General features: G+C 48.6%; 1 protein-coding gene across 1 annotated transcript; it reads left to right on the top strand.

The window, feature by feature from the left end:
- Window positions 1–11,766: 11,766 nt before the first annotated feature.
- Window positions 11,767–12,567, top strand: EI90DRAFT_3135314 (uncharacterized protein; the record flags this gene model as incomplete). Its single annotated transcript, XM_039064724.1, has 3 exons — window positions 11,767–12,373; window positions 12,430–12,496; window positions 12,546–12,567. The coding sequence occupies 3 exons, from the start codon at window positions 11,767–11,769 to the stop codon at window positions 12,565–12,567; spliced, it is 696 nt and encodes a 231-aa protein (XP_038908816.1).
- Window positions 12,568–13,847: the final 1,280 nt, after the last annotated feature.

Below are 13,847 nucleotides of genomic sequence, written 5' to 3'. Positions count from 1 at the left end.
TCCTCACGGAGCTGACCTGTCTGAGCAGCTACCGCTGACGCGATGGCTGATTCCCAGCCTGCATTTGGCTGGGGTGTTGTTGGACCTGGGCTGAATTGGCTAATCCAGGGGTTGATCTGGCCAGGGAAGTTCCCTGGGGAGTATGCCTGGGGCTGCAGCAGCAAATGCTGCCCCTGGAATGGTGCTTGTTGCGCCATCGGTGCAGTTTGCACCGCATATGGTTGGAAGCCTCTTTGGGGAGGCTGGGGGTATGCGGTGCCTGTTAGCAATGCGGATGGTTGTTGGTTTGCAGCACTCATTTGTGCTGCGTGCGTCGTGTAATCCATGGCGCTTATCTGCACCTGGTGTTGTTGTTGTTCCAGGGAGCCTTGCTCCCCAGGTTGTCGTATTTCGATATCCAGTGGTTTGTTTGGATCGAACCGAGGGTTGCCTCCCCCAGAGAATGACATTTCGTCGTTATGTTACTCGTGGTGGTGGGAGGGGTTTTCGTTCTTGCGTGCGTGGGATTTGCCGCAGTTGTGTGTTCTTTTTGCATGTGAGCCTGTGGTTCACATGGTCTAGGCGAGTTACTCGCCTAGCCCATGTGATCTCTGGTACATGGTGTGGCTGTCCGGGCGAGTTACTCGCCCAGAACTTTCCCACGCTCTTGGCTGTGGGCCATCGTCCCTCGGCTTTACTTCCTCCACCTCCATTTTTGGGGGCGTAGTGATGCTGAGAGTTCCCTGTCTTCTTTGATAGGGAGTTTTTCTGGTTCCCTTACATTTTGTAAGGTGAGGTACTCGTCCAGGTGGACGAGGTTGTTGCAATTTCCTAGGGGTTCCCATGTGGTGTCCCCTAGTTCCCATTTAACCTTAAACCAGAGTTCGTTGTGAACCCACGCGTGGTTTAGGATTTCGCGAACTACTGCTTCGCAATCGGGGTCTTCCCCAAAATCGTAGAATATGTTTACTTCCCTATTTGGGAAGGTTTCCTGGTCATTTGGCTCGTGAGGTGCGAGCCGGGATACATGGAATCTTGGGTGGATTCCGTGTTGTTCAAGTTGTGGTGGCAACTTGAGGACGTAGTTTGACGTTTCTGGAAATGTTTCCAGAATTTCGTAAGGCCCTATGTATAAGGGCTTTAGTTTTCCTGCCCTGCCTTTGGGTAGGTTCAGCTTATCCATGGATAAGTATGCGAGCTCGCCTTTTCTCAAAGGCAGGTCCGGGCATCTTTTCTTATTCGCCTGGATTGTTTGGGCAGCGCAATTACAGTGCTCCAAAAAACCGTTCCAATGTTTTTCACTTTTCACTTCTTGAGCTTATAGTATCATGGAAGTGCATTCTAAAATTCCCCAAAAATCATTTAAGATGCATTAGTATCCCCTTCACTGATCTGCAAATTATGTAAGCAATGTATTCATTTTTGGTAAAGTTATTTAATTTACAAGGGACCCATGTTATTGGAATGGTTTTTTGGAGTGCCTTTGGCACATCCTAAAAATAAAAATATCACATGTCATGTCATGTGATATTGTTTACTGTACACAGTAATAAACAAAATAACATTGCTGGAGCATAAATACCCAACATTCTTGCAGCATAATGCCCCCAAAATCCAAAATGCGTCCCTTGTCTGCTTCAAAAATTGCCGAAGTCCTTTCCCTCATTGATTCTGGTCATAGTGCTTGCCAGATCTCATCTGCTACTGGCTGTGGCCTCACCACTATCACTCAGCTATGGTCTGCACACTGTCCTGATGTTCCCAAGCCCAGTGGTGGTCATCCAACCAAGCTCTCAGAGACTGACATACGCCATGCCTACCGCCTTATCAACTCTGGCAAGGCTGACAATGCCTCCCAAGTGACTCAAATGCTTCAAAACATCACCAACAAGAGCATCTCACCTGAGACAGTCCACCTGGGACTGAAGAAGGCTGGTTGGAAAGCAGTGGTGAAGAAGAAGTGGCCTATGCTTAGCAAGAAACACAAGAGAGAGAGGATGGACTTTGCAATCAGTCACAAGGAGTGGACTCTTGAGGACTGGAAGAGAGTGGTGTGGTCAGATGAGACCAAGGTCAATCGCCTGGGCTCAGATGGGAGGAAATGGGTGTGGAAGAGGGTGGGTGAGCCTCTCAGTGACTGCCTGGTGCAAGGGACAAAGAAGTTTGGTGGTGGATCTGTTATGGTGTGGGGATGTATGACATGGGATGGGGTTGGGATGGCATGCAAGATTGATGGGAGAATGGATGCAGACCTCTACTGCCAGATTCTGGATGATGAATTCCAAGGAACACTCTCCTATTACCACAAATCCCCAGCCCACACCATCTTCCAGCAGGACAATGACCCCAAGCATACCAGCAAGAAGGCCCAAAATTGGTTCAAACACCATGATATCAGGGTCATGAAATGGCCTGCTCAGTCCCCAGACCTCAATCCAATTGAACATTTGTGGAATCATGTGAAGAAGAAGCTTGGAGAGTATGAAGAACCTCCAAATAGTGTTCATCAGCTGTGGGAGCAGTTTCAGGAGGAGTGGGATAATATAGAACCAAGGGTTTGTCAGAACTTGATTGAAAGTATGCCTAGGAGGGTCGAGGCAGTGCTTAGGGAAAAGGGTGGCTATACCAAATATTAGTTGATACCATTTTCTTCTCCCAAAAATTGACTCCAAAAAACTGTTCCAATGACATGGGTCCCTTGTAAATTGAATAACTTCGCTAAAAATAAATATATTGCTTACATAATTTGCAGATCTGTGAAGGGGATACTAATGCATGTTTAAAGATTTTTGGGGAATTTTAGAATGTGCTGCCATGATACTATAAGCTCATGAAGTGAAAAGTGAAAAACATTGGAACGGTTTTTTGGAGCACTGTATGTATTATCGCGTCATGTGCTGCCATGAGGTTTTCCTTCGCTTTTTGAGCGAAGTCATTTACTCCCGGGTAGTCCGAGAGTGGTGCTGTTAGGCACATCTTTGGCATATGGCCATAGATGAATTCGAACGGGGCAAATCCTGTCAATGTGTTCGAGCTCGCATTGATTGCAAATTCCGCCATCGACAGTTTCGCTGCCCAGTCACGTTGGTCTGGTCTAACCATCGCACGTAGTATTTGTACTACTTTTTGTATCATTCTTTCCGCTTGGCCGTTGCCTTGCGGGTGGAATGCAGTTGTGAATTTCAACTGTACACCGAGTATTCGGTGTAGTTCGTGCCAAAATTTTGACGTGAATTTTGAGTCTCGATCTGATATGATCAAGTGTGGTAGACCGTGGAGTCTTACAACTTCATGAAGAAATATGAATGCTAGTTCTAGTGCGTTCGTTGTTGTCTTTATTGGAATTAGGTGGACGTTGGACGTCAACCTACAGATGATTACCCAGAGGTAATCATATCCCAAGCTTGTTGGGAATGGACCTGTGAAGTCCATAGCTATTGACGACCATGGTGTCTCCGGGGTCGGGAGTGGGTGAAGCATTCCAGGATTTCTCCTGGTGCTTTTCTTTGTCGTTTGACAAGTTCCGCAGGACCTGCAGAACTTGTGGGTATCCTTTCTCATTGACTTCCACCAGAAGTGTCGACAGAGGGTTTCCACTGTTTTCTTGGATCCTAGGTGTCCAAGTGTTTCGTGGATGTTCTCGAGGATTATTCCCCGAATGGACTTCCTTTCGTGATTCCCTTTCAGGACTACTATTTGGGTCGTTCCTCCTTCTCCAAGTCGGGTTATCAGCCTGTCTTTTACGGAGAAGTTTTTGAAGTTCCCGGGTTCTCTAGGATTTCCCTGTGGATCTGGCTTTTCAAGTATCCAGATTTTATTGCCTCAATGAGGTCTTTTTCTTCGAATTGTTTTCGAAGGTTCTCTTCTGGAGTTATGATTTCTTCCAGATTTTGGGCGCTCCCCCCTAGAGTTTCCTCTAGGTTATCGCTCCCCCCTAGAGCTTCCTCTAGGGTATTTCTTGCACGTATCGCTGCGAGTCTCTTTTTCTCTGAGTTTTTACTCAGGGTACTGCTTAGTAGCAGTTCTTCGTATTCCTCGATTCTGTCGGGGATGATATCTTCTGCATTTTTGTCCAGGTGGATGTCCGCCGAAACATAATCGTCGAAATGCAGATCCTCGTCTGTTGATGAGTCATAGTATCGTGAGAGTGCATCTGCCACTTTATTTTTGTGGCCTTCCACGTATTTTATTTCGCAATTGAAGCTTGCGAAAAAGGCTTGCCATCTCAGGTGTCTCCCTGAGTTGTGGTTTTTCGCTTTGAAATATTCCAAAGCTTTGTGGTCCATGATTACAGTGAATTCACGGCCTCCCATGAGGTCGTCTTGCCATCTCATGAGCGCTTCGAGGACACCCAGTGCCTCGAGCTCGTAGGCGAAGTACCTACGTTGTGTGTTGGTGAACTTTTTGGACATGAATGCGGCCGGGTGGCAAGTCTGCCACCTTTCGCCTTGTCCAATTAATGCACCCATGCCCGCTGGGCACGCGTCTGTTATGACCCAGACGTGGAGTTTGGTCCTCTCTTCTTCTGAGAGGCTTTCCGATGGGTTCCACTGGACGGGCTTCAGGATCGGAGCCCTGCATGCTAGACGTTTGATTTCGTCGAAGCATTTCTGGTGGAGTGGTGTCCACCTGAATGTCTGCTTGTTTGAGCAGATTGTTTGCAGTGGTCCTGTGTAACCGCTGACGTTTGGCATGAATATCGATAGATATTCTACCATTCCCAGGAATCTTAGGACTCCTGTGTGGTCTACTGGCTCTCGCCAGTTGCGGATTTTTTCCATTTTATCCTCTTGAGCGTGGATGCCCTGTTCGTCCACTCGGCTTCCTAGAACGTCTAGGATTGGGGCAAATGGCTGGAATTTTTTCCAGCTTATGTAGAATTTCGCCCCTTTTAGGCGAGTGAATAACCACAATAGTGCTTTATTGTGGTTTTCCACCGAGCTTGTGCTGGTGAATATATCGTCGAACCAGACGTGTAGGCGTCTGCCTACTTCTCCTCGTAGTTCCCAGGTCAGTGCATGCTGGAAGGTGCAGGGAGCATTGCAGTCTCCTTGCTGCATCGTGTTCGAGTTGTACATCCCGTGGGGCGTGGAGAATGTCGTCCTATGGACGTCATCTGGATTCACACATATTTGTTCGTACGTGTCCAACATATCGATCTTAGATCGGTATGTTGCTCTGGCGACTGATTCCTGGATCAGTCGCATGTCTGGCATTGGTGTGACGTCGAGGATCGTGTTTGAGTTACGGTTCCTCATGTCTATTACCATGCGCAAGGATCCATCTGCTTTGCGGATGCACAATAGCGGGCATGCTCGCTCGCTGTTTGCAGGATACCACCATCCTGCTTTTACATAGCGATCTATTTTGGTCGCTAGTGCTTCCTGCAGTGCTGCGGGACATCTCGGGGTGTTTTCCCGAAATTTCTTGTTCAGATCCTTCAACGGGATTCAATGGTTCACCTCCCTCAGGGGGGGGCATTTCTAATGGCGCTGGTGCCATTACGGTTTCAAATTTTTCTCTCCACCACTCCCTGAGTATTTCGAACTCGGGGTTGTTCATGGAGAGACCTTCCAGGTGTGGTACGTCTGGAAGTTCTAGTCCTTCCGGACTAGGATTGGGCCAACCTTCAGGGTATTTTCTTGTGATTACCCTGAGGTGTGTTTCAATCCCACCTCCCTGTCAGGGGGGCTTCTTTTTTGGTTGTTCTCGGGCTCTTGCTCGAGTTTTCCATCCATGTGATCTCGTCACATGGTCTTCGCTTATTCCAAGGGTGTCTATGTTGCCCTTGTTCACCGTTCTCACTTTGTGGGACCGGAAGTCTAAGCTTACCTGGTTTTTGTTTAACCAGGGGGCACCGAAGATGGCGTCGTATCTGTTGATGTTTATTACATCGAAGTAGTGTTTTTCTACGTGGCCGTTGATTTCAATGTCCACATTGGTTCCGAACAGGATCTGTGATCTTGTTCCTTTTGTCCCCATTTGAAGGACGACTGGGTTCTCCAATTGGAGAATTGGGATGTGGACCGCGCGGACAAAGTCCAGCGATAAAGCATCCGTTTCGGCTCCACTATCGAATAGCGCATAGGCTTTTATGCCTGCTATTTTTATGTGAGCTGTTAGCGTTCTCTTCGTTGAGAGCGGTCTGTTTGCGGGGTATTTTCCCGCGTCTTTTGAGATGCGGAATTTCGCATCGAACAAGGGGGACTGGGTTTCGATGGACTTTTGGTCCTTCTTCCCTTTGTCCTTGTTTTCCTTGGGTACTTTCGTGTATTTCCCCAAGGTGTCTTTTCTTGGTGCTTCCACCAAGGCTTCGGCAACTTTTTTGTCTGCCGTGTTTTCTAACTGGTGTGCTACCGCCAGTTTGATTTTATAATTTATGTCATCATGGTCGACGACTGACATTGGGCCCATTCTTATGGTCCCAATGTTGACTTCCTCACCCTCTGAGTCGGGTGAGTATTGAGGTCCTTTGTATGGGTCCTCTACTTCGAAGCTTGATGCTTCAGAGTTACCAGAGTTGTTCTCTGGTTTCTCATCTGATGAGCCTTTCGACTCTTCATCCGATGAGTTCGCGATTTCCATGGCAGCTATGCACCTTGGTTTTTCATCGCTCGTTATATTGTGTCTTGGGCAATCTTTCGTTTGCCCTATTTTGCCGCATTTGCCGCAAATTGGAACTGACTTTTGGTCAGTTTTCCTCGGGTTTTTCGAGGATGTATCCTCTTTCCATCTGGGTTTCAGCTCTTCCGCTTTCTTTCCTGATGGGAGGGCTCTGCCACGGCTCGTTGTTGCCGTGGTAGTTGTTCGGGTATAGTAACCTGATTTGTAGGCTGAAGACATCTTCAGCCCATCAATTATCTCATCTACACGAGATATTGCTTTTAACATCTCCTCGTTTGAGGAGAAGTCTGCTCTGATTCTATCATGAGCGATCATTTCCCTCTTCCATTCAAGGGGAATGTAGTTTAGGAACCTGGCGTTGAAGGACGCCTGGTCTGGAGGCGTCACCATCTGGGACGCTGCTTTTGACAGTTCTAAGTAGAACTGTTTTAGGCCTTTTTCCGCTTCGTTTTTGACGTTGCGGTATTTCTTTGTCGCATTCAACATGGCGGAGGCTTTGATGAAGGTTCTCATCAATATGTTGAGAACTTCGAGGAACATGCCCTCGTCTCCTCTGAGGAGAGTTTCATCTCGGAGTCTAATTCCGAGGTCAAACGCGGGTCCCCCTAATCCACGAATCAAGCAGTCCAGGTGGACTTCGTTGAATTGGGGACCTTTGCATCCTCGTGAGGCGAGGAATCCCAGTAGTTCTGTGAACCACTGCCAGAACGATTCCATGTCGTTCCCCCCTGACCATTTCTTGTCAGGAAATGCCGGCCCATTCTTTAGGGCTTCTGGCTTCACTCCTTCTGGGTAGGGAGTGAGTATTCTCACTTCGGCCATTCTTATGGCCTTTTCGTACCATTTCTCCAGGTACTCTTCTTGCTCCCCTGCCTTTGCGGGGTCGCTATCCAATGGAGATTTCTCCTTTGGGGGGGTTTTTGCTGGGGGAAATCTTCCTCGCAGCGTTTCTTTGGTTTCAGGCGAATTTGCCTGAAGTTGTATTTGTATTCTCTCATTGTTTTGAGAGGGTGTGAATGAGTTACCTCTCTGTTCCAGAGGTCCGTCATAAGTGGATGTTTGGCCAAACCTTTGGTACGTGCCAATTCTCCTTCTAATCTCTGAACGATGCCTTCTTTCGGCATCGTCTTCTCCTATCCTTGGGAGAAGGATCTCCTTAGCATCTCTGTCGAGTTGCTGATGATATTCCAGTGTGCTTTCACTGGTGGTTCTTTTCGTGAATTTTTCACAAGTTCTATTTATGTCCTGGACCGTGGTCCAGGGGTGTCTATTTGTTTCCTCACTTTTTTGTGAGAAGTTTATTTCCTTCAGCAAATCTGTTTGTTTGCTGATTTTTTCAGTCAACGCATCGATTGCGTTGGCCATTCTTTCTAGAGTTATCTCTAGATGAGCCGTGCTATTATGGTTCGTTTCCTCGATCTTTTTTTGGATCGAGTTTATCGCGTTTATTATGCGCGATTCCTGGTTTTCCAGGAGGAAGTTTGGTTGGGCGAGCAGTGACTCTCCCCAGTTGACATTTCCGCTTCTGGGGGTTCCAGAATGGGTTTTTGGAGTGAACACTCCATGCTCGCTTTGTTTAGGCGAGGCCATTGCAGAGGGTGCTTCCCTTTCATAGAGGGGTCTGTTCGCTGGTTTCTCCTTACTTTTACGTAAGGCTTCCTCAGCGAACTCCCTCATTTCAGTTCGCCTCCTCTTCATTATCTCGGAGACCTCCTCCGAAGTTGGTGACCTTGCCTTGTCTGGCATGGTGTGTGGGAGTGTAAACAGCAGAAGTTCTTTTGGAGCTTCCGTGCTCTGGGAGATCCTGCTCTCAGGGCGTATTTTCGTGCCTTCTTGGGCTTTCAGCCTGAGAAGAAGTTGATCTTCACTTTCCGTCCTCCATTCAGATGGAACCTGGAACAAGTCCAGTAGTTTTTCGGATAGCCGTCACAGGGGCTCTTCCCTTTGTTTCCCTTTGTCTGCCTTTGGGGCTTGACTTGGGGACGTGAGGGGGGACTCCAGGGGATAGTGGGGCCCTGGAGTTTCCTGCAACTCTATCCGATCAGCTTTTTGGGCTGATCGTTCGGTGCTTACGCATTTTTTGCGCAAGTCGACCACCTCATGAGGAGGTGATGGATCTTCCCCAGCTTGGGTTAGATCGGTATGTTGTGGAGTTCTGGGGGTAATTGGCCCCGCACTTACTCCACGTAAGTTTCTAAAACCTTCAGGGACCAGCCCTGAGGTGGTTGCTATTGCCGGATCATGTTGATCCTCATCGTCGTCTGACGACGGCTTTTGGTTTGAATCTCCCTTGATGGGAGATTGCGGTTTCTTTATAAACCACTCGTTTCTTTTTAGTGTCGCTGCAGATGCGACCTTGCCCTTGCGGGCGTGTTTAGGCGCCATAGGCGCTTCCAAGTCAGATGTTAAGATTGTGTAGTTGTGGGTTGTGTTGTAAAACACACCTCATGCACTTAAAAAAGTGTGAGGTCTTAGGGTGGCTCAGCACACAAGGCCGTAAGTGATACAAGATAGTGTATTTTACGGTGGTGTGTAAGTGGTTACCCGGAGGTTCCCACTTGCCCACATGACTATGTGTATCTAATTTACATGTGACTCGGGGTTCGGGGCTATTGCCCTGACAGAGTGCCCTGGAGTACCTAGCCAACTCCGGAGGAAATGGGCTGTTCCTGGACCGGCCAATCTCCTCCTGATTCTCCCAGTGCTCTCGATACTCCGGAGCACTCAGGAGCATAACAATTTTTTGCTGATGCAGGGTGGTGTCACAGGAGGTCATACCTTGGCAGAGATTAGTCAGGAGAGAGTTGGGAGCAGTGGAAGGTGGGGTCAGGAGTGACGACCACAGGATTTCCAAAACTCAGCCAGACATCGATCTGAACAGCCAGGATGCAGCCCACAGAGCTACCCACCTTACTGACGAACTATATTTCCCCCGATTCCCTGAGAGCCGATGTTTTATGTGTGGCAGCATAGGTCACCTCATTAAAGATTGTGCTGAAATGAAAGCCTTCCCCACAGCTGGTGTACTTAGTGAAGTCCAGAGGATTCTATCAAACCAAGAGTCCAGCTCCGCTAGTCTACAATATGGATCTGCGTCATCCGAATCGGACTACAACTCAGACACTAGCGAGCCTGTCTATGCAAGTGAAGTTTTCCGCTTGGAGTCAGCAACATGTGAAGTCTCCGACTCAGATTCGTGTCCCAACGACGAGGACTGTTGTGGAATGGCTCACGATGCCCCTGACCTGGATTCACATCCTGACAACGGGGATTTCAACAGGACGGCATGCCTTGAAGCGCTCCAGGATCCAGACCTGCATGTTGATGCAGAGAAACCCCAAGAGACAATCTATAAGAGCTTCAACTTGGACGCATATCTCAGTGGTGACACTTCCCATGAACCAGACGATGCCTATGACCCAGATTGGGACCTGTATCTCGCAACCACCAAGGATCCAGACATGATCGCTGAGGTCCAAGCTGAGGACCTGACACCACCTACTGACGCTTACAAGATGGGATATGAGGACTTCCGTCTCGAGTCCTATGGCAACGACAGGAGTAGTATGTGCTCCTTCAGCACTAGTGATCAAGCTGAACATCGGAAACTCTCGGGATCCGAGCACTTTTGCGTTGGCACTGGTGTGATGTTTGAGCAACCCGCATCTCTATCTATCGGAACCGCTGAGGTTCAAGAGGAAGAACGCAGCTGCCCTTGCACCATGTTCCTTGATGCTGGCAGCGAGTTGAATGCTACAATGAGCAATCCAGTGCGCATACTTGAATTTCCCTTTGATCTAAACAGTGCTATGCGGACGCCTAGAGGAGTGTGTGGGCATCAAGTCGTCTTAGAAGGATCTTGCAAAGACAGGCTGGTGACCGATGGAAGAATCGAAGTCCCCCACAATGTCCTTGCCATCCAAGGCGCTCTATGTCGCAGAGTTGCATTTTCAGAACAACCCTGCATCAGGAAATTATTGCGGTCAACTTTGGACACTTCTGATGATCCTGTTGCTTCTAATACCATGAAACTGGCCGAATTGACCAATTTCCCAAAGCATTTTAGTAAAGGTGTCACGTTTCAATTCAGTTCAGAAGTGAACTCAATTGTTTTCAAACCATTTGAAGTGAAACCCTGAGGACCTTTTGCTGATGTGGCTATTCGGCCACTATACATGGATTGAGTACATGTGCAATGAAGGAAACCGAGCCAGTAGCGCCTCCGCCCGTCCCAAGTACGCCATTGTAACTGTCCTTCAAGACATGTACCCCGCCCATGCACGCTGCGATGCATTTTCTGATACTGTTGTGTGTGAGATCGATGCAGTTGAACCTAGGACAGATCCCCCAGAATCAGAACCGCTGCAATCCCTGAGCCACCTCACGTTCATGTTCCCCAGGCCAGACCTAAAGCTTAAAGAGCTAAGGCCTGATGGCCTCGATTATGTGCAGGCAAGCCATGGAATGGAAGATCGAGAGGTAGTAAGAGCTCCCAAGGCCGCTTGGACGCTTCCTAAGACAACACATGGCCAAAAACTTATGGAGTACATCAAGAAGACCGAAGCCTCTGAGTCGGAGCCACTACAGGTGGATGAGACCCAGCCCGATAACCTTCCGCTGCTTAGCAAGGATCCGATTCCCAGCAACATAGTATTCAAGAACTTTGACCTCGAGCCTTATGCCATTGAATGATAGCGGTGGCACTTTCCCAATTGGCGCTGAGGATTGTTACCGGAAACTTTTTGATTCAGAGCCCATATGCGAATTTGGACCCCAAGTCGGCCGTCAATTCCAAACCCCTTGTTGAAGCCACGAGTCACCGGAACCTTCCGGGGCATTCTGGATTATTGTGGGAAATCACTAGAATATTCCCGCTTAGTCTGTGCTTGCGTACGCACGCTTGCGCAGTTACTTATTTTACCTATAATATCATTGTAATACATTTCGTGTATGTATAAATACACACAGATGTGCGTTGAGCAGAATCATCAGAAAGTTTTCTAGCTTACCTCTGGTCTCGCGAGTATAACCGCTGAAGTAAGCGGATTGCCTTATCAGGAACCCCTACATTACAACACCCCTGCTATTAGATGCGACATAAACGTCGTTGAGCCTGGAACAGACCTTCAGGCTTCCTTGCCGTCAGAATTTCTAAGTCATGTTATGTCAACATTCACCGCACCAGACACTAAGCTTAAAGAGCTAAGGCCTGACAGCCTCAGCTATGTTTCAGTCCCAGCTAAGGAAACGTTGGAGACCTTCATATGCAACACCACTGCCGCTTGTTATACGCCCACTGCAATGGAATTCCCTCCATTCTCCATGTGCGATTCTGGACTGCCGGAGCAAAAGCTTAAAGAGCCAAGGCCTGACGGCCTTGACTATGTGCTAGAAGATCAGAAAGCAGCCCATACTGAGGATTCAGGAGCTGCTGGAGGTTCTTTGGCTTTATCTGGTCCGAATTCCACGGGATTTGTCGAGCACACCGGTACTGCTAAGGGAATGGCTACAGCTCAAGATTTCCCGCACATGCATTATGAGCCCGTTGCTGTGGAGTCATCGCCTGTGATTGTTCAGAACTCAGAGACTGGATGCGCCACTGTCAAGCCTGAATCAACGGAAGCCACAATGATAGCTCGCATAGTGCCAAAGTCTTTCACTGGACTTGAAATCTGTTTTCTTGCCAACTTCTTGACTGCACAAGAGAAGCCCATTGTCCATGCCGAAGTCACTGAAGTCATACGCCCGCCAGAAAACTGCGAACGCCCTAGTAGGAGCCACCTGGACGGTAGATTCTTCGAAAGCGGATGCCCACTGTGCAGGTAGGGGGTGATCGTCTCGCCCGGCGTTCAACTTCTTTACTAACTCAGGGATCTGCTCCTGCCGATCATATGTGAGTTTCAACTTCTCGTAGGTGCGCGTCCCCTTGAGGTCCTTAATAGTCATCAGCTGTATCTGCTGTAACATACCCGCCAAAGCTACGTCAGACGCATCGGTATAGAGCCTATAACCCAACCCTTTCATGGGGTGTCCTCTGACCGGAGCCGTGGCTAGGGTGTATTTCAACAATGAGAAGGCTTGTTTGCATGGCTCGTGCCAGATCCAGGGAGCCCCATCTTTCAATAAGTCAAAGAGGGGTCTGGCAATGAGTGAATATTGAGGTATGAACAAGGAGAAGTAAACCGCTATTCCAAGGAAGGTGCGCAGCGCCTTCCTGTTTTGGGGTTCTTCGATCTCCAGTAAGGCTTGCACCTTTTCCCTGTGAGTGGAGAGTCCCAGGCGGGATACCTTTTGACCCAGTAGCAACAAACTCTGGTATCCTAAATGACACTTGGGCGGTGAAAGCGTGAGGTTAGCCCTCTTTATAGCATCGAGAACTCGATCTATATGTGTCAAGTGTTGGGCGAATGACATGGAGTATACTACGATGTCGTCGATGTACACTAGGGTGAATTGCCACAGGAAAGGAGCTAGACTTCCTGCATGACTCTTTGGAACATGGGTGGGCCGTTTCGCCACCCAAAGGGCATCCTCGTAAATTGAAACAATCCGCGATGGGTACGAAAGGCCGTCTTGTCTCTTGATTCTTGATCGAACTCCAATTGCGTAAACCCTGATAGCGCGTCGAAGGTTGACATGTATTGGGAGCCGGAAATATCCGTTTGTCTTGGAATGGGGAACTCGTCCGGGATAGTGACCTCATTCAGTTTTCGCCAATCCACACAGAGCCTATTCTTCCCTCTTTGGCTGACGATTATAACCGGGGCGCCCCAGGGACTCTGGGACGGCTTGATTACTCCCATCTCTAACCAGGCGTCTAGCTGTTTATCGATGATCTCTCTTTTCAGAGGGGAGGCGTGGTATGGCGGAAGCGAGATGGGTTTTGCTCCTTCTTTTAATGATATATGCACGCGGGCATCATATCGTCCCAGGTTCCCAGCCGTAGCGAAGGCCCTCCTGTGCTTCTGCACCAAGGCTCGGAGCTGTTCCTTTTCTTCGGGCGATAACTCTGGGTTTACGTCTACCACATCCACCAAGGTTTCAGGAAGGACCTCGTCTCCAGGTATCATCTCCACTGTCTTTGGTCCGGCCAAAGCTCCGTCGATATCATGGACTTCCTCGGGTGGTCCCAGGACATTGGCTTCCGCTGCGACAGCCTGTATTAATAGTCCTTTACTCTGGAACTCACGGATCTGAGGCTCGCTTAGTTGTTCGGCGCCATCTAGATCCTCATCGGGATTACA

Source organism: Cantharellus anzutake (assembly GCF_015039405.1).
Source record: "Cantharellus anzutake strain C23 chromosome Unknown EI90scaffold_135, whole genome shotgun sequence".
In the NCBI taxonomy this organism is placed as follows: Eukaryota; Fungi; Basidiomycota; class Agaricomycetes; order Cantharellales; family Hydnaceae; genus Cantharellus; species Cantharellus anzutake.
This window is presented reverse-complemented; position numbering and strand designations above follow the sequence as displayed.